This window comes from Ctenopharyngodon idella, chromosome 21, assembly GCF_019924925.1.
Source record: "Ctenopharyngodon idella isolate HZGC_01 chromosome 21, HZGC01, whole genome shotgun sequence".
Lineage (NCBI taxonomy): Eukaryota > Metazoa > Chordata > Actinopteri > Cypriniformes > Xenocyprididae > Ctenopharyngodon > Ctenopharyngodon idella.
In genome coordinates, this window is record NC_067240.1 from 23711464 (window position 1) to 23732958 (window position 21495).

The 21495-nt window shown below is 37.7% G+C and overlaps 1 protein-coding gene across 1 annotated transcript; it reads right to left on the reverse strand.

Moving 5' to 3' along the window:
* Positions 1-12552: 12552 nt before the first annotated feature.
* On the reverse strand, positions 12553-19228 carry poglut3 (protein O-glucosyltransferase 3). The gene is made up of 8 exons (XM_051877535.1): positions 18748-19228; positions 18143-18337; positions 16983-17266; positions 16583-16794; positions 16299-16500; positions 15979-16173; positions 15679-15783; positions 12553-13652 (listed from the first exon to the last, which is right to left on the reverse strand). The coding sequence occupies exons 1-8, from the start codon at positions 18974-18976 to the stop codon at positions 13512-13514; spliced, it is 1563 nt and encodes a 520-aa protein (XP_051733495.1). The 5' UTR covers positions 18977-19228; the 3' UTR covers positions 12553-13511.
* Positions 19229-21495: the final 2267 nt, after the last annotated feature.

The window sequence follows — 21495 nt, forward strand, 5'->3', positions numbered from 1 at the left end:
TTTTTTGGCGCACCAAAAATATTCTCGTTGTTTTATAATATTAATATTGAACCACTGTACTCACATGAACTAATTTAAATATGTTTTTAGTACCTTTATGGATCTTGAGAGAGGAAATGTCATTGCTCCCTATGTAGGCCTCACAGAGCCATCGGATTTAAACGAAAATATCTTAATTTGTGTTCCGAAGATCAACAAAGGTCTTACGGGTGTAAAACGGCACGAGGGTGAGTAATTAATGACAGAATTTTCATTTTTGGGTGAACTAAGCCTTTAAGGCATGTTCACACCAAGAACGATAATTATAAAGATAACAATAAAGATATAGTTCTAAAAATCATTCTAAATATAAAAGAACAGCACTGTCCACACCACAGCTATGACAATAATGAGAAACAATATCACTTTCGGAATTATTTTTTTCCAGCTGCTGAACGATAAAACACTGACAGACAATCAGAATCCATTCTAATTTAAGGGCTCACGCATTTAAAATGGCAGATGACTTTAACAGAGAAGTTAATCGCCGAGGTCCAGAAAAAGCCACCTCTGTTTGACAATTCAATTCAAAAACCCCTTTTCAAGGAGACTTGAAAGAAAATGGATATAAAACAATCGGTCATACCATCGAAATAAATGGTGAGAAGTGTAACAGTGTATCATAAAATTACCTCAGGTATCCAGCGCTAGTTTCGACGACATTGCTTCTTTTGAAGTTGCAGTGAAAAAGGCTAGGCGTTGTTTTTATTCCACAATATTGACTTCGTCAGCTAAATTCACTATTAGATTAGATAGATTACAGTAGCTAGATTCACTCGAAACATAGCATGCCGAGGACATCTGCTGGTTAAAGACGTGCAAATGCAACATAAACAACAAAAACAAGCTGTCTCATTTCGGAGGCTGCGTCCTCCAGAGGTCGCATTTGAAGGCTGCATACGTTATCAAGAATGTCTTATTTAAGAAAAGTAACCGTAATAAAATTGACTGTTATTCCTCGTGAGGCTGTAAAATACTGTAATTTCTTTCTTACTTTGCAATCTAACGGTTACTTTCCTTAAATGAGACATCCTTGATGTACACACTTTGAAACCACAGCGCGTGAGCTTAGATTCGTTGGTGTGGACGCAAATATAGTTATCGTTATAGTTATCTTTAGAGTTATCGTTCTTGGTGTGAACAGGCCTTTAGTGTGTTCTATTCTGAAGAGCCCAAGTCAAGACCATAATTTAAAAAAGAAAAGAAAAAAAAGAAAAAAACACATTCAGTCAGTCATTTAGTGGATGGATTATAATGACTTTAATGATTCTGTTCTCTCTGTTATTTGCTGCCTGTCCCCTGGGTCCACAAAAAAAAAAAAGAAGAAGAAGAAGAGGAAGAAGAAGTCTAAATAACATGTAATTATGGGCACCTGCACACTTATGTTTATGCTAATCAGTGTGCTTGTGTCTGTGTAGTTCAGTCTGCAGAGTTAAAAGCAATAAGAACCAGTCAGGCTGAACACACAGGTGAAAAACAGATGCCTATAATACATAATTATCTTTAAGGAAGTAGTTTTCATTAGGACTGTGAGGATGAGGAAACCACAGTTGTAATGTAATGTAGCTAATACTGTATTACTTTAAATGTACAACAATATTTTGAATAAATACACATTAAAATTACATATTAAATCTACAAAACATCCAGTTGGTTTTTCATCCAGTCAAAAACCAAAAATCAAAACAAATTCAAATCACAACCCTAAAGGTATATCCAAAGGACAAAAAACGACATATGTATGACAGAAATACATAAATATGAAATATGGCAGACTCAAAAGATGTCCTGCATCTTTTAGCGGTGAACTGCAACTGCTTCACAAGCTGTAACGGGTTGCTGTGTAGTAGAATGCAAAGATGATGCAATGAATAAACACCAAGAGATAAACATACACAACACAACTATCATAACTTTAACATGAGACCATGAACTGAGAAAACTGAGGGCTTAAATACACAAGGAAAGATCATTGACGGAACAGGGAACAGGTGTGATTTAATAAGGAACCATGACAACTAATGAATGAATGAGAACTCAGGCAAAACAATGACACGGAAAACGAAACAGAACATGGCAAGAAAACTAAGGGTATGTTTACACGACAACAATGTGCTAAAAACTGAAAAGTTTTATCTTTGTACAGATGACATTATCAATCCGATCCAAGTTCACACAGATGCACAAAAATGACTAAAAACGCTGTATTCTGCTGCCAGGCCAATAGTTGGCGATGTCACTTTGTAATGAAAGACTACGTGCCAGTGAACATACGCATTCTTTTACAGAGCACTAGTGCCAAACGTGCGGCTGACTATACTGCCTTAACTATAATACAAACACGCATGCCTATAGACTAAACATGTAATACGCATCTGCATGCTGTCACCATTTTCACAGATTCACGTTTTTGTAGTTTATAAGAAGACAATAATGGTATCGTTTTCAAAAATGTGCACTTTGAAACCTGCATTTTCAGACCCCCAAAATGGCGTTGTCGTGTAGATGTGTGAACGGCCAAAACGCTTAAAAAGTTTTCTGATTTTAGTTGAAAATGTGTTCGTGTAAACGGCCCCTAAAAAGAATATGACTGTGACAGAAGTATGCTGACCAAGATTACATGTGAAATGAATGAATGAGACAATAATGTCACTTGGAAGGCCAAACAGCTGAAATACACTGATGTTTCCATAGCTATAGGGAGTCATTTCAGGGCAACATTTTCAAATGATAATCATCACTGATTACTATTGTAGTAAAACCCTGTAGTAAATCTGTGATGAGGTCATTGGCTATATGAACACAAAAAAATGCATTCAGTGAGTCATCAAGACATCAAAAATGTTTTCTCCATAGTGCATTCCATGACATGAAATATTCTTGACAGACGCCAGCTTTAGTATACTTGAAGCCTTCAAAAAGAATGAACAATAACACCTAATGATGAGAATATATCACATCTAACGTGTAATCCATATTTTATGGTCTGTAGGCATTAGGACATGTTCTGCTTCATGGTGTTTTGGCCCCTAAAAGACAATTTCAAGGCCTGAAACTAATCAGTGTAAGACTACAAGAAAACTAATCACAGGAGTAGAACTTGCCAGGTTTACCATAACTTCATACATGCCAGAGAGGATTTGATGTATTCAAGTAAATAACTGGTAGATTCATATTTTAGATAGTATAAACTAATGGATTTTCAGTGAAATTAGTGAAGCCTACATTAAACACCTATACATTAACCCTCCTAAGCTTTTCAAAAAAGGGTCACATATTGGCTGTTTTCTGTCATTTTTGACCAGGAACAGTAAGAGTGTAACCTTTGAAATTAAAATATATAAACTATGGTTACACTTTAATTAAATATTTCACTTTAGACATTCTACTTACTATAAGTAACTTTGCAACTACGTGTCAGCTATCATTAATTTGCAACTACATGTCAAGTAACTCTCATTAAAGTATTAGTAGACTGTTCAGTTAGGGTTCGGTGGTAGGGAAAGTGATAGTGAAAGTGACATGATGTGTGGCCAAGTATGGTGTCCCATACTAGGAATTTGTGCTCTGCATTTCACCCATCCAAGTGCACACACAAATCACCCATCACTAGATATTGTTGAAAAGTCATTATTTTGTTTTTTTTTTTGGCGCACTAAAAGTATTCTCGTTGCTTTATAATATTAAGGTACGACCACTGTACTCACATTAACTGTTTTGAATATGTCTTTTTAGTACCTTTCTGGATCTTGAGAGGTTCAGTGACATTGCTGGCATCACTGAGTCATCAGATTTCATCAAAAATATCTTAATTTGTGTTCCGAAGATGAACGAAGGTCTTATGGGTGTAAAATGACATGAGGGTGAGTAATAAATTACATTATTTTCATTTTTGGGTGAACTAACCCTTTCATCTTTATTTTCAACCGTAGCTGACAAGAACAGATCACACATAATGGATCTAGTGAAAAGTGTCCTTCTCTCCCAGAGGAACTTGAGAGACACACACAGGCCTTCCTGGATTTATGCCATCTTGCCCACTATGACGACGACAGCCTGCGTGTGTTTTTCCGGGCAGGTCTCATGGAGACAGACCTCAAGGGAGCTTCCAGGAATACGTGTACTGGGTCCAATTTCATTGCGGATCCAACTTTACCATCGGTGAGGTGGAGGAGAATCACCACATTACATTCCACGCTGCACACTTCATGCTACCCGCCACCACCATCTCTACAGAAGCTAGAGCCCACCGCAGACAAGGATCCCGAGCCCACCATGATGCCAGCATCAGATGTAATGCCAGAGCCGAAGATCGTCCCAGAGCCCGACAAAGAATCTGACTAGGTGTGTGAGAAAGCAAAATCATCTGTCCCAGAGGGTATACTGGTGGAATATGAGGGGATGGTGTGAAGCCCTGTCCCGTCAGCTAAGGCGAGTGTGAATGTGCTGAACTCTGAGCCCCTGATTTTATTTGAGGATATGGAGGATAATAGCACCAAGCCTGTTTCATCACCCGGAACCCTGCCTGTTTCATCACTCTGCACCGAGCCTGTTTCATCTCCCAGCACTGAATTATTGATGTCTGTGATGTTCCTGTCTTGTATCCCACTCCCATCCTGTTCCAAGTCGGCCAAGAGAGCTGTGCTAAAAAATTCTGCCTGTTCCACGTTGGCCAAGGAGGACATTCCTGAGAAGTCTGTCTGTCCTGTATCGGCCATGAAGGCTGTTCCTTAAACTCCTGCCTACACTACCCTGTCCGCCAGCCCTGTCTTCACTTCATATTGTTTGACAGCTCAGCCCTGGACTGTCGACCTGTTTGCTCCACCTAGTACCTCCGTGCCCGTCATTTCTCCTTGGCCTGTCGACCTGTCGGCTCCACCGTGGCTCCTCGGCTCCACCCTCCTCGGCGTGTCCTTGGGCACACCGGCTCCGCCTTAGTCCTCTGGCACCCTGGCACCCGCTCATCCCCACGGCTCCACCTTGGTCTCCAGGACCTTCTGTGTTGCCAGTCTCATCGGCTCTTCGGCTCTGCCTGGGTCTCCATCACCATCAGCCTTATCTCAGTCGGTTGTCCCCTTGGTTCTATCTGCCAAGTCTCCACCATGGCTCCTCCCTCCCACAACTCCACTGTGGGCATATGTTCTGTCCTGTCTCTTACTCCTACCGCTGACTCCTCCCTGGCTTCTACCTCCGTTGTCTCCTCCCTGGATTCATCTGCTGTTTGCTTCGCCCTGGTTTCTGTGGTCTTTCCTTTTGCCTGCCCTGCACCCACCTCCTAAGCCTCCTCCCGCCCCCCTCAGTTGGACTTTGTTTGTTGTTGTTATTATAGTTAAGGCAGTATAGTCAGCCGCTCGTCCCCACAGCTCCGCACGTCGGCTCTTCGGCTCCGCCTGGGTCTTCATCGCCATCAGCCTCATCTCAGTCATTTATCCCCCTGGTTCCATCTGCCAAGTCTCCACCATGGCTCCTCCCTCCCACAACTCCGCTGTGGGCTTATGTTCCATCCTGGCTCCTACTCCTACTCCTACCGCTGGCTCCTCCCTGGCTTCTACCTCCGTTGTCTCCTCCCTGGATTCACCTGCTGTTTGCTTCGCCCTGGTTCCTGTGATCTTTCCTTTTGCCTGCCCTGCGTCCACCTCCTGAGACTCCTCCTGCCCTCCTCAGTTGGACTTTGTTTGTGGTTGTTGTTGTTGTTGTTGTTGTTATAGTTAAGGCAGTATAGTCAGCCGCTCATCCCCACAGCTCCACAAGTTTGTTCTCTTTCTCTTTTCTAGTTTTATCCAAAGTGACTTACGTACAAAGGTAAAGGTACAAATTTCTTGCTTTCCCTGGTAATCGAACCCATTACTTTTCCCTGGCATTTCTATCACCATGCTCTACTGTTTGAGCTACAGGAAAACATTTTACAATGTACAATGGCACTATGCTGTCTGTTTCAATAGCATCAAAAAGTAGAGGTGCTTACTATTGATGTCCTAACTCTCAATGTGTTCAAACAAAATGGACAAGAGCTGTATGGATGACCCATTATTAACTTACACTTCAAAAACCCACTAAAACTGAAAAAGTTTCAGTAATGAAACTCTACATGGTGCAAGCTGAACAAAGCAGAACACTCAGAGATCACTGAGGGTGCTTCTGAAATTAGTGAGGGTGCTGTTACAGTTACAGTACAAATATAAAGTATGGGCAAACAGCACCTAAGTACCACCTGTATAAAAATAGTTCAAGCATAACAAGCATTCTACAGTAGAGTAAGAGGTTGAATTTTTCATTTAAAACATTTATTACTTTAAAAACTTTATAAACTTATCTATTACTCAGTTGTATACAGTCATGATTTATGATGCAAAATCATAAATATTAAACAGGGTATTACAAGACTTATTTTTTTAAGTGTAGGTTTGGATGTAATTTTTAAAAGACTTTTTACATATGAAGACTTCAGATGCAAACGCCTCTAAGTGCCGTCTGAAATGTCTTTCTAACTTAAACATTTTTATCAAGCTCGTATGTTTAGGTTCAGTAATTCCACTTTAATGGCAATTAATAGGTCCTTTTCATTGCCATTAAAGTGAAATAACTGAACATAAACACACAAGCTTGATAAAAATGCTTATTTTAGAAGAAAATTTCAGATGGCACTTAGAGGCTTTTGCATCTGAAGTCTTCATATTTTGATGGACTTGTTTTTAATGCTACCGCTAATTAATGTGATTTAATCTATGAATTACATTAAATTAATTACACTGAATGTTTTTTAAATCTATAATCATTTCATAAATTAATGTGCATACACAATGCTATTTGAATGCTTGATTCTTATTGGTCAGTCATGGCATTCAGCTATCAGATATTTTCTAATATTAATATGGAAACACTGTATATCATCTCTGACATTTCTGTCTCAGCTTTCTCAATCAACTTGCCAAATAACAGCTTTGGCCTTTTTCCATGGCACACACACACGTTCATAACAGTCAAATTTACCATTTTAAGAGTTTGCCAGCACAGGTACAAAGGTTGGTTACTTCTCTAGTTTAATATGCTCTTGTCTAACCCAGTCCAGGTACACTTTATGAGTCAGGACAGCAGCTGTTATACACACGATTAACATGGCTCTTTTACATTGGTGCTGTAAATTCAGACATATGCTGTGTTCAAAATGGGATAAATCACCTACCAAGGGCACTTCACATTGAGAACAATCATGTCTGCCATACTGACAGGTTGCACCAAACCGAAGTGCTCAAAACTGACCACTTCCACATCAGGATGAAGAATTTCGAAGTTTACAACGGAATGAAGTTTACAACTTCACTCCCATGATTCTTTTTGTACACAAAGGGCGCCCTGCTTAATTGACTCAGCAAAATGACGCAGAAGTGCATTCCAAGGAACAGTTTTTTGGTCCCCTACTTCTTTCATCCCTTTTTTTTTTTTTTTTTTTACATTAGTAACCTGTACTTTGTCATCCAGACTGCTTGTCAGTGATTACTGACATAGACAGAAATAGTTTTATTGAATATACCAAAGAATGATGTGTCTGTCTCCTGAAATGGGCAGGAAATCTTTATTCCCAACATTAGCATGGCCTTGACCTTATGATCATAAGACTGTTTCCTTCCATCCATCCACAACTTCCATCTATCTGTTCATTATCCATCCATCAGACAATATTCTAGCCACCCAAATAGATACAAATAAATTGCCATGATTTTGAAGATTGCTAATGATTGATTGGAGGTGTTTATGCAAAATTATTGGAAACCAGTGTGTGAATTAATTTTTTTTGGATTTTAAATATTTTGATTAAAATGGATCATGGGACATTTGAATGTTTATGCTGCTAGTTTCCACTCAGTACACAAGAAAAAACACCAGGATATTTAGGAGGATATTTTCTTTAAGTTATATGCCAATTACAAACATTTGAAATTTGAAGATTCAGAAATTGTATTTTCCGTTTTATTTAATGTGAAATCATTCAACAGTAATTAAAGAGGAGTACATTGAACATTAACAGTGGAGTAATGGATTGTACAACACTGACACCATCTGGACAGTATGTGGAATCTCCTCATACCCTTTGTGGGTATGAGGAGATGTGGCATGTGGCTATCTCCTTTACAATAAGGCTTGTTTTGGACATGCAGTTCCCTATTCAACCAGTATGTGTTAAATGAAAGGTTGTAAAAGTTGCCCACTGTCCTCCTCTATTGAATGACACTGGTTCCATGTCTCCATCTCCTTGAACAAAAAGGCTATGTGCTGAATGTCACATGAACAAACAGGAAAACAAGTGTCATCCCATCCACTTGTTAACAGCAAAATCAGCTAACCTAGCCAGTTATTTTCATTACTGGCATTTTATTGAACTTTAATATACAAATGTTAGAAGGAAAAAAAAAAAAAAATTAGATAGGCCTACCAATCTGCATATGGTTATGCCCATCCGGTAACACTTTACAATATTGTTTCGTCATTAATATATAACTATACAGCAACAAATGAGTAAAGCAATATTAACATTCAAGTAACTACTAAACTACTAAACAGATCTGGCAACATTTAACAATCTAACAATTCACTATACTATCCCTTGGGAAAAGGAAGTGTGTATTTGTATTGAATGTGCACTTGTAGTGTATTTCAAATCTTATAAGAATATTTAAAAAAAACTGTACTTGCAGATAATATAATATTAATGAAATAAATACATTACATAACAACATACATAACATAACATAAGTGTACTTAAAGAGAGTAGACTTTCATGAATTAATATTACTCAGTACTTAATGTATAATTACACTGTAGCACGGACACCTTAAAATAAAGTGTAACCCAAAGTTTTACTTTGATAATCTTTTGTGAGGCTTTAAAGAACACTTATTTCAATGTGTTGATTAACATACCAAAGCACGTTTTAACGTATGTTCTGTATAGTTTCATAGTGTCTTGGTTCTGATTTCCCTGTTCATGTGTGCCCTGTCATTGTAATTTGACCATGTTTCCTAGTGTGTGCCATTTTGTTCCCTTAGATACTGACTATGTTCACCTGTTGTTCATTTAGTTACCTCATTACTCCCTGTGTATTTAAGCCCTTAGTTCTTCAGTTCATTGTTCCATGTCACATCAGTTTATGTGGTTTGCATTTTCTCCTACATTTTCTTAGTTTATTAGTCTAAATAAAGACATTGTTTGTGAACTCTATTGTTGTGCATGCTGCAGACTATTGTTACAGAACACGGAACCTAATAAAAAATGGACTTACCAGCCATCCAGCTGCTTTGTTTAGAGCAAGAGCAGCAATCCCTTGAGGACCACACCAGAGGATTTCTACAACTGGCATGCCTAACTAACTTTCCGGATCGATCCCTGTGTGCGTTCTACTATACCAGCTTGAATGAACGCACCAAGGCACACCTACCCGGTGGGGCTGCTTGTAGTGTACTAGGGAATGGAGGAAAGCTCCGCCTACACTACCACTGCTGAAGGTGAGCTGCAGCTGGCCTCTGCATAGGTTTTTTATTATGAGGAAATTGAAGAGGTTATTTCATTGAATCTCTAGTCCCCACTGGTCCTCCCAGCTCCAAGTCTGCTGTGTCTCCACTGGTCCTGCCCAGCTCCAAGTCTCCTATGTTTCCTAGGATTCCACTCAGCCTCCCTTTCCCACCTCCTCTTCCAAAAACAGCCATTTCCTCAGCCCCGCCTCCGCTGGTTCACTTTAGCCCCTTTGGCTGCTCTTCTGACACCACTCCACTGTGTGGATTAACCTTGAGTCTTCACTTCCCCAGCATTGCCCAGGAAAGTGGATCCCCTGGCTCCACCTCAGCCACCGTTCCTGTCACTCCACCTTGGTCCGTCGACCTGTCGGCTCCTCCTTGGTCAGATGTCACACTGCCTGCGTCATGGACTTATGAGCTGTGCTGCGCTCCATTTTTCCACTCCTTCGGCTCCATCTGGCTCCGCCTTCCATCTAGCTCCACCTCGGGCCTCAGTCCCACCTGGCTCCACCTCAGTCCTCAGGGACCCTGGCTCCACCTCGGACGCTCGTTGCTGCGGCTCCACCTCCAGGACCATTGGTGCCCCATCTGCTATCCATCTGCGCCCTAGGCTCCACTTCTATCAGCCACGTCTCAGTCAGTCATCCCCCTGGTGTCGACAGAACTCCAAACTCCTAAAACTCTAAAACTCCACCATGGCACCTCCCTCCATTGACTCCGCAGTGGGCTTTCATCCTGGCTGCACTCTGGGTCCCTGTCTGGCTACTCCTGCTCCTGACTTCTCCCACCATCATTGCCATCACAATTTGGCCCTTGTCAAACTCGCTTAAATCCCTACGCTTGTCCATTTTTCCTGCTTCTAACACATCAACTTTGAGGACAAAATGTTCACTTGCTGCCTAATATATCCCACACATTTACAGGTGCTGTGATGAAGAGATAATCAGTGTTATTCACTTCACCTGTCAGTGGTCATAATGTTATGCCTGATCGGTTTATGTTCTGTTCTGTTTAGTTTCATAGGTTTTTGGTTCTGTTTTCCCTGTTCCTGTTTGCCTGTGTGCCCTGTCATTGTAATTTGACCATGTTTCCTAGTGTGTGCCAGTTTGTTTGCTTAGTTACTGACTATGTTCACCTGTTGTTCATTTAGTTACCTCATTACTCCTTGTGTATTTAAGCCCTTAGTTTCTTCAGTTTATTGTTCCGTGTCATTTCAGTTTATGTGATTTGCATTTTCTCCTACGTTTCCTTAGATATCTCCTGAGTGTATTTATATTACTATATAAAGTGCTGCAGGGATGATGTCAAAACTCAGAAGACTAATTCACCAATGGTTCCCATGAGATTTTCCTATGGGTTTTTATAAGGGGGTTTTTCAAATGATGAGCAAACTGCACACCCCAATCGTTCTTATCTTGTTACTTATTAGAAACATACCTTTTTAAAAAAATAAACATAACAGCTTCAACATTTGCGTTTTCGATATCGGTGTGTGTAAATTACATTGTAGAGAAAAAAAGTCCAAGTTATGTATACAACATACGGTGAATTTAGTTACCTCATTACTCCTTGTGTATTTACGCACTTAGTTTCTTCAGTTCATTGTTCCATGTCGTTTCAGTTTATGTGGTTTGCATTTTCTCCTACGTTTCCTTAGAGTGTTTATTAGTCTAAATAAAGACTTTGTGAACTAAATTGCAACTTCATTATTACAAGTGTGTAATTACAAATATATTTAAATTTTAAATACATGATATACAAGTCTCAGTAGTAATGACATTAAAATATATTTTAGTTTACCATAAATGTTTTTTTGTACGTTAGGCAGTACACTTCAAACATATTTCAAAGACAATATAAGTAATTATGACATTATAGAAGATTTTAATTTTAGAAGAATGTTTTATTTTGAGGGTGTTTTGCACTATTTTCTTCTTCTGGGTTTAAAAATCCATATGTCAGCGTCACTTCACAGTATACTATGCCCTTTATTTGCATTTTTCAAAACTGGTGAGAACTAACCGGTGATGAAATTGGGGATTTCAGTGCTGTAGGGACGATGTCAAAACTCAGAAGACTAATTCACCAGTGGTTCCCTTGAGATTTTCCTATGGGTTTTTAAAATGGGGTTTTTCAAATGATGAGCAAACTGCACACCTCAATCGTTCTTCTCTAGTTACTTATTAGAAACATACGTTTTTAAAGAATAAACATAACCGCTTCAAAATTTGCATTTTCGATATGGGTGTGTGTGTAAACTATGTTGTAGAAAAAAACGTCCACATACCACACATCTTATTTTACTCAAATTGAAAAACCCCATCATAAAAACTCATAGGAAATCTCAAGGGAACCATTCATTTTCTGGTTCAGGTGTACTTAATTAGGTTAGAGCTTAACTTTCCCTCCATTCCATTCTGAAGGGCTCATCTCTGTGCCCTAATCGCTTCAGAGGGTTTATCTTCCAGGGGTGCGCTTCCCGAAAGCATTGTTAGTCAACTATGGTCGTAAGTCCCATTGAACTCTATTGGTAACGACGGAACTTGCGACCATAGTTCACTTTGGGAAACACACCCCAGAGTGAGAGCTTCCAAGTGATGAAGCATTAAGGAGGCAAAAAACTCTTCATTGGAATTGATTTCTGGACTTCTTAGCATCTTGCCGAGCCAGGAGACGCTATTGCCGCACAGTGTACACATAGAATCATGGGAGTGAAGTGTCCATCAGTTGTACCTTTAGAAATCCTTCATTCCAAAGGGCCCTTTGAAGCATCCAGTTTTGAGTATACTTCAGTTTGGAATGATCCTTCAATATGGCAGCCATGATTGTTCTCACTTCAAAGGGCCCTTGGGAGGTGGATTTATCTCATTTAGAACCCAGCCATTGTCCCTCCTGCTGCCAGTGCGTTGAAATTCCAGTGTTGTTTGTCCAACATTTTTGATTATATGGCATAAATCCATTTTACATAAATGTCAAAACACAATAACAAATCCAGCACACTGAGTTCTTAACTATGATTAAAGAGTTTATTATGAAACAATAGTATTGATTTTTTTTCGTAAACCAAAAAAAATCCTTGAGTTGACAAATGACAGTCCACTGTCACATTTTACCACAGAATATAGCTGTTTGGCACAAATGAACTTTGGAAACAAATGGAATGTGTACAAGTTTAAGGCAAGCATGATTTACGCTCAGACGTTAGGGTCACAGATTTTTTTGATGAGGTCTGAGACACAACTCCACATCATAGTCAAACTGACACTTATGTCACCAAAAGAGCAGTTCAGCCATTCATTCTGAGCTGTCAGAGAATCCAAAGTTTGATACTATCAATGTAATGTTACATGCTGTATGTGTGGCCCACATACAGCATAAAGCTTAGCTTACATTAGCTTCATTCAGAACAAAGGTTTTAAAACAAAACTAGGCTACTCACAGGTTTTACAGGCTCATTTTTGTTCCACATTTCAAATGATATTTATCACCCCTGCTTTCCATACTGATAAGTAATTCTAATAAGAAAAGTAATGCTAGTAAAGATAAACACAGGGGGGAAAAGGATCAAAAATCAAAGCAAAAACATTACACTCACAGTTCTGTGAAATGCAAAATGTAAAAAAAGCTGAAAAAAGTGAGGAAAGTGGGAAATAAAATAATTTAAAATAGTGAGATTAATAGTGTAATGCACAGACACATAAATGGTTATCTGCAGTCAGATAAACAAATCGTTAAAACATTTTACTCCTAGCGCAACTCAAGTTTATCCTTCAAAAGTGTATCATTCCTCTATACGTATATAACAAGCCATTCTGATTCAGTGTCACTATTTGAATGGTTTTTGTATTCCATTCAATATTATTTCTTTCATGTTTGTGACACTTGTTTCAGATGAGCACTTTTATCAGTTAATCTTTGGTGGAAAAGGAGCTGTGAGGGCTGAGACAGTCTGAGCTGACATTGTCAGAGCTCATCCTTCTGCTGAAGATTCTGATCCTCGGATCTCCTCTCACAGTTACACAGTGCAGTGTGATCAGATGGCTGAGGCACTATTTCCATATCAGGATGAACTACAGGCCGAGTGCTCTGACGATTCGCATAGGTCTGTAAAAGGAAAGAACATACACATTTACTAAATTTACTACTTTCTCCATGTTACCTGTAAGGCTGTACCCATAAAAGAGAAATGTACAATCATGCAATTTCCTCATGTAATATTTATGTTCTTTTATATTGTTTTGCCCATGTGTTAATCTAAACTCTTTTGTAGGATTGTTTTTATGATGGATAGATGGACATTTTTTTGAGCTTCAAAATCTCGCCCTCCATTCACTACCATTATAAAGCTCGGAAGAGTCAGGATATTTTTAAATACAACTCTGATTGTGTTTGTCTGAAAGAAGATAGTCATATACACCTAGGATGGCTTGAGGGTGAGTAAATCATGGGATAATTTTCATTTTTGGATGAACTACCCCTTTAATAGAGTCTTGTTCGTGTCACATGTCAAGTTGTTTGTGGTTCGTGCTCATATACTGGAGTCCCTAATCATGCAGATTTTGGCTACATGCTCTGAGTAGTACTGTACAGTAAGAAAGTTATTTTTCATTCCCCGGAAATTAACATTTCTTAGAATTAATAAACAATTAACACTGAGTGTTCGCTGGACAAACAGGTTAGTTGATTGTGGTATTAATTCTGCTACATCAAGTTAATTCTTACAGCTGATCAAAATTTTTATATAATTAATTATAATTAGTTATAATTAATTACTCATATTTCCTTTTGGGCTTATTTGCTACATGGGTGTTGACGTTTTTGGTAAAAGGGAATGCCACAGTCCTTTTTCTCTGTTTTCTCTAGTCATATAGCACTAATTAAAAAAAAAAAAATCAAGTCAAGTTTTATTAAAAGCCCATCTTGCCAGCGGCAGGTCAGTTTTGACCCAGGTATACAGTATCAACTGAGGCTTTAGTTTACAAATGATGTTAAGCAGACATTTCTTTAATCTATTGGTTTGATTTGTCTCATAAATACTACTTATATTCTTATACTCTTTCCCATATCTTACACACACTTGTAAGACTGAATTTTGTTGGTAAACATGAACATGCACACGCAAAGACACTATAAACAGACGAAAGATGTAACTGACATAACAAAAAAGGTTTTCCTTTAAAAAACGAACCACTGCAGAATGAAAAAATGAAAAATCTTTTTCCATCATAAAACTGAAAGCTTATGCAAGTAAAATGACTGTCTGGACTGTTATGAGTTATAAGTTCTAAATAACTATTATAAGGAGTTATGAGAAATTTAATTAAATACATTGATTTCAATTGCATTAATAACAGATAATTCTCAGATTATATGTTCTTATAAATTTCACGTAATGAATTTTTATATCATAAATTTTAATTTAATTTTAATAAAAAAAAGTGTACATGCAGTAATAACATTGTAATATTTAAAGCTTTGACATTTTTCACATACACTCATTAATGAGAAGTTACTGATCAGATATACAGTTCTATGGTTTTAGTTGAAAAATATTAAGATTCATAAGTTCAAGGGTCAAAACTGGCGTGATGAATACAATCCTCAACTGGATGTACCTGGAATAAATACTTTGAATGTTGCGATCCTATCGGACTTATGATAGCTACCTGAATCGTAACAAAGCACTGTTCGCCAGAGGAGAACTAGCCCCCCGACTAAGCCTGGTTTCTCCCAAGGTTTTTTTTCTCCATTTTAACACCTATTTGCCACCTGATGTCACCTGTTGGAGTTTGGGTTCCTAGCCGCTGTTGCCTTTGGCTTGCTTAGTTGGGGACACTTGACATTTGACTTGACATTTGATATTCAACAGTGCTTTGATCTGCCTGCATTGACACCATTCTTTAAGAGCTGCTGTGCAGCCAAAATTATATACCAGTTATCAATGTAAAGCTGCTTTGACACAATCTGCATTGTAAAAAGCGCTATATAAATAAAGGTTAAAAAAAGAAAAAAAGAAAAACTGACCAGGCAATGTACAAGCTGTCTGTAGTTTTTGAATGCATTAGGAGGCACATTACATTTACCAATAAATTATTCAGCATTTATTTTGCTGTAAATGGCAGATTCTTACCTGAAAAACAGTGTAGTAGTAGCAGTAGAGTCTGTGAGGCTGAAGCAGATCTCTCACCACCGACTGTCCGGTTTTAGCTATGGCCTCTGCCTCTGTGTCATTGTTCTGTGTACGTTAAATGATGAGGGGGTTATACAAGTAAATATACAAGTTATAACAATTACAAAAAAAAATCAGTTTTTGTTTTGCATATGATATATGGGTCTCTTTTTTTTTTTTTAATTTTGTAATTATGAAATGTAATTTATGCTGTTACTGTAAATAGTCAATGTGCTCCAAACGCAAGGACACTGTTTGTACCTTAGCCCATTTAATCTTCTCGATGAGGTCAGAAAGGTCCCTCTTCACTGGTATATAGTGCACACCTGGTTTCAGATGTGTGTAAAAGTGTTCGTAGTATGGTGAATCCTGTTTTAAGACCAAACTGTTGCCCAGCATCAGGTACGGAAACCTATAGGCCGCTACTGTTCCATCCACATTCACCTGGTATTTGTACTAGAGAGATTTTCAACAGTAGAGCAAAGCATGTCACAATTCTTAATCTGTATTATTTAGTAAGCAGAGAAAAAGCATATCACAGTTTATTGAAAGTTTTTCATTACTTTCATTACATTACTTACCTTAAAAAAATCAAAGAAACCAACCAGTGGTGCTTTGCCAATTTCCTTCTCCCGTTCACGAAAGAAAAAAAATGCTGTTATTCCCGCATCGAGCAACTCTGGATTTTCTTTGGACATGGTTACCAAATGCAAGCGTTCTTCTCGACTGTCCCTTCCTCTGAAGAATGCCTTGTCCATTTTATCTGACCATACAGGACCTGGAAAACCAACAAAGAGAAGTGAGACAAAGAAAAGTAAGCTAATATTGGAGATTGACAGGAACTGACGTTCAAAGAAGCACCTGTGTTCCCTGGACTGACAGCAGGTCATTTGTTACGCCTCTCATTGCCTCTAAGGATGAGTGTGTGATATCATATGTGGGAAGAATGATGTCCCGTGTGTCCGTGGAGCCGCACCATGAGATAATAGGCACTGGTCCAGGTTTGTCACTTACTTTCCTGTTCTCCATTGGCCAGTCTCCTACGTTAATATAAAATTCCACATCAGGCATTTTTACCTGGAGGAGACAAGACAGATATAACAATAAAATAGTTGATATGACATGTCCAATGAATCACCATAAAAATGTAAAATAAAAAAATGAAAAAAATTATAAAGTACTTATAAAGGTCTCAGACTTTTGTTCTCCAAAATGTTTCAAAGTGAAATAAGACTTAAAGGTAAGAAATAACCTCCGTAGCTTACTTTTCGAGCGAGGGAGAGCAGTATCTCATCCGAGAACATCTTGAAATCTGTGTACTTGCCCAGCGAGCGCCGATGCACCTGGTTGTTCAAGATGGTATAGTGAATGAGTCCACCTCGCTGTGCAAAGCGCTTTGGAACCTCCTGCAAGAGCTGCTGCAGGTCAATAGATGGAAATGAACTGAAATCCTTTTGAATTTGGGGGTCTTCCTCTGGGCACTGCATAACCTTCTGCCATGCTTCCACATCAGACTCTGGACAATCACAGTATTCATGATAAACAGGACCTGATGGAATTTAAAAGATTTTATTAGGCATATTATGCAAAACTTTCTAAAGAATTGCAGATCATTTGGAAAAGAGTTTGTCTTTACATAATACTAATAGATGACACTTTTGCATACTTTTAAAGAGTTCTTTTTATGGAAATAATATAATTTAAAAGAATATAAGTGAGAACTGAATGCAATGTTTTTAGACATTTAATTGTAATTTAATGTATTAAAGATTTTTATATTTTATATTTAAATACATCTTTATATGTAATTTCATCACTACTTCTGTTGTCTTTGAAATATGGTTAAAGTGTACTGTACAAGCATCTATGGTAAACAAAAATATACTTTCTATTGACACTTGTCACGTTTGTCACATATTTACATTTATTTGTATTTGCACATTTGTAATGATGAAGTTGCAATTTAGTACATTTAAACTATATTAACTTTAAATGCAATAATGAATAACACACTACAATTATAATAAAGTACTTTTCATGTGCTTTTGTATATTAGTCAACACATCAAAATAAGTGTACTTCTATACAGGACAACAAAAGTAAAACATTTACTTCGAAGTAAAACTTTTAATTTGACATTACTACAAAGTTCACTTTTTAAATGTGTACTTAAGTGTGTAAAGAATCATGAAAGTGTAATCTTTAAGTACACTTAAGTGGCCTATTATATATCTGCATTTTTTTTTTTTTTTTTTTTTTTTTTTTAAATAGGCTTAAAAATTGAAGTACACTTCAAGTGCACATTCAATACAACTACTGTAATTATGTGTAATCTCACTACAAGTGCAAAAGCAAAATATAAAGTTTGGCCTGCAGGGGCTGGCTAAAACTAACCCACATCTATCAATGTCCAAAAAAACTTTACCTCTAAGAGTGTATGGTGACTTTGCCACTAGCTTATCTTGATACAAAACTTCAATCTTCAAACCCTTCAAAGAACTTCCATAGAGGCGGTATCTGACAAGTAGGGAGCCGTCGCCCCGATCCAATGGTGCTGGGACATGGATACGAAGATACTCCTTTTCCAATGAGGATATCTTTACTTTGAAAGAGTCTTTAACTAAAAGAAATAAAACAGAAACCATAAAGTGTCCAAGAAAAGAAACTGACATGCACTAGTTTAAACTAAACATAGCTTTCAGTCAATTTACACAAAGGAAATGAAAGTAAAAATGTATATTTGCGTTGATTACTAATATATTACTAAATACTGACTTTTTAAACCAGAAGAACATTGTGTATTACTGCAACAGAGATCTTAAAAATCTGGTAATCCTTAATAATAAAAAGCGTCATTCAAAACACGTACAAACACTATCTCATTATTATATACTGTAAAACAGAACAGTAGAACGTACGTTCAAACATTAGAAATGTCATTAAGTTTTAAGCCTGATAATAAGTTTTATTGATATGATCTAATTTCCAATAGATATTTTTATATATGATTATATATATTTACATTCTTACCAGGAGACACGGTGATGTTTCCTCCTTGTGAATCAACAGTCTGAATGAAGAAGTATCTGACAGGAAGCACAACATCAGGATTCAGTCCAGGACCCCACACAAGACATTTACCCGGATCAATCTCAATACTCTGACAAAAGCCTACATTTAAAGCTGTAACAATGACCAGGGCGAAAGCAACATTTGGCACATTTGGAAAAGACTTTCTAATGTTTATATGAGGGATCATTTTATCTGCTGTTCCTGTCGCTGAAAGCAACAGGGGATTGAAAGGGGACTAAATTACAGCAAAAGTTTACTGCAAAGCTCCTACGAATTTATTGGCATGGTTAATACAGACGTTTTTTGCTTATTCTTGTTTTATATACCCGGACTTGTTGCATTAAGGTAGAAAATAACAAGTTACGAAATAAGTAGGGTGGCTTTTGAGTGTGGCGCTTGTGCTGCGGTGCGCCTCAATAATAAATCCGGCGAGTTTCAAAAACAATTCAAGAGTTCCGGATCTTATGAGAATGGAAGTTCCTAATGTAATGTCACAATGCAGTTCATTTTATTAGCGCTTCATGCAAAATCATAGACTGTAATAAAAATAACATTAGCTTATTTTTTTTAATGAAATTATATTTTATAGGTGAAATTTTACTTATTAGGTGAATAAAGTTAGAAATGTGCTGCTTCATGTCTTTTTTCATTGAATATCAAAGTAATTTTTATATTCCGCTCAGAGCTAACACAAAATTATAAAGCATTACAAAACATTACAAGACATAAAGTCTTTATTTATGATACACTCAGTGGCAGAGCTATAGTTTTATACACGGGTGGCCAGGGGGTGGCCAAAGCCACTGAATTGAAGGGGTGTCAATTGCAATAAACTGTGAATTCATCAGATGATTGTACTCAATTAGCTTACGGGCTATGATGAATAATTAAGGCTTTGAAAATTCGAAGGGTCAATGAAAACCACATTTGTGATTCTGTGTACAAGTGAAAGGAATGACCGCAGGCTTGAGAAGATTGTCAGGCGAAGCCGATTTAAGAACTTAGGAGAGCTTCAAAAGGAGTGGACTGAAGCTGGAGTCAGTGCATCAAGAGCCACCGCACACAGACGTCTTCAGGAAATGGGCTACAACTGTCACATTCCACGTACCAAGCCACTTCAGAACCAAAGACAACGTCAGAAGCATCTTACCTGTGCTAAGGAGAAAAAGAACTGGACTGTTGCTCAGTGGTCCAAAGTCCTCTTTTCAGGTGAAAGTAAATTTTGCATTTTATTTGGAAATCAAGGTCCCAGAGTCTGGAGGAAGAGTGGAGAGGCACAGAAACCATGTTGCTTGAAGTCCAGTGTGAAGTTTCCACAGTCAGTGATGATTTGGGCTGCCATGTCATCTGCTGGTGTTGGTCCACTGTGTTTTCTGAAGTCCACAGTCAACGCAGCCATCTACCAGGAAATTTTAGAGCACTTCATGCTTCCTTCTGCTGACAAGCTTTATGGAGATGCTGATTTCATTTTCCAGCAGGATTTGACACCTGCCCACACTGCCAAAAGTACCAAAAGCTGGTTCAATGACCATGGTGTTACTGTGCTTGATTGGCCAGCAAACTCGCCTGACCTGAACCCCATAGAGAATCTATGGGGTATTGTCAAGAGGAAGATGAGAGACACCAGACCCAACAATGCAGATGAGCTGAAGGCCACTTCCATACCACCTCAGCAGTGCCACAGACTGATCGCCTCCATGCCACGCTGCATTGAGGCAGTAATTAAAGCAAAAGGAGCCCCTACCAAGTATTGAGTACATATACAGTAAATGAACATACTTTCCAGAAGGCCAACAATTCACTAAAAATGTCTTTTTATTGGTCTTATGAAGTATTCTAATTTATTGAGATAGTGAATTGGTGGGTTTTTGTTAAATGTGAGCCAAAATCATCACAATTAAAAGAACCAAAGACTTAAAGTACTTCAGTCTGTGTGCATTGAATTTATTTAATACACGAGTTCCACAATTTGAGTTGAATTACTGAAATAAATGAAATGTACACTGGCTCTTTGGGGTCTCCAGAGACCCCAGGCAACAAAATGTAATTTTGTAACAAAATAATTGTTTGCTTGTTTTTTTTAAACAAATGTAATTTTACTCTGGTTATGAATGTTTTTCCTCCACAGTTTTTGGAGGATTTATGTTATCTTTTAAATTTATATAAATAAATTAAAAAATATATTTTTAGAAATTATATACAAAAAAGTTTAAATACAAAAACAGCTTTTTATGTAAAATTCACTTTATAAATGACCCACATTTCAAACTTTCATTCATGGGGATAACATGGATAATTTGACATGGTTTAGTGTATGATTTTTGCCCATCTTTTGGAAAATGCAGTTTTAAAAGCAAAAAATTATCACTTTTACCAGTAGATGGCAGCAGAGCTCCACTATTTTCTATTTGACTAACTGAAAGATAACTTTTCACAAGTTTTTTTCAGTTGGATTCATATCTAAATATTATGAAATCACAATTATAACAATAAAAATTGCTGTCAAAGTTTAGCATTTTTTGTACTGTTTTTCAATAATGTTATATTATGATTAGAATAAAACCTGAACAAGATGTTACAAAGAGAAAAGTTGGCGTCTAGCGTTTATCATTTATTTCAGGGGTGGGGAACATTGATCCTGGAGGGCCATTGTCCTGCAGAGTTTAGCTCCAACCCTAATTAAACACACCTGAAGCTAATCAAGGT

Bases quoted from the DNA above. Each gene is read 5' to 3' on its own strand.
- poglut3 (XM_051877535.1), bottom strand. From the start codon at position 18,976: ATGATCCCTCATATAAACATTAGAAAGTCTTTTCCAAATGTGCCAAAT. The intron at 16,174-16,298 runs GTAAGTAATGTA...AAATCTCTCTAG, and splicing joins GTTTCTTTGATTTTTTTAAG to TACAAATACCAGGTGAATGT. The intron at 15,784-15,978 runs GTACAAACAGTG...TAACGTACACAG, and splicing joins AGAAGATTAAATGGGCTAAG to AACAATGACACAGAGGCAGA.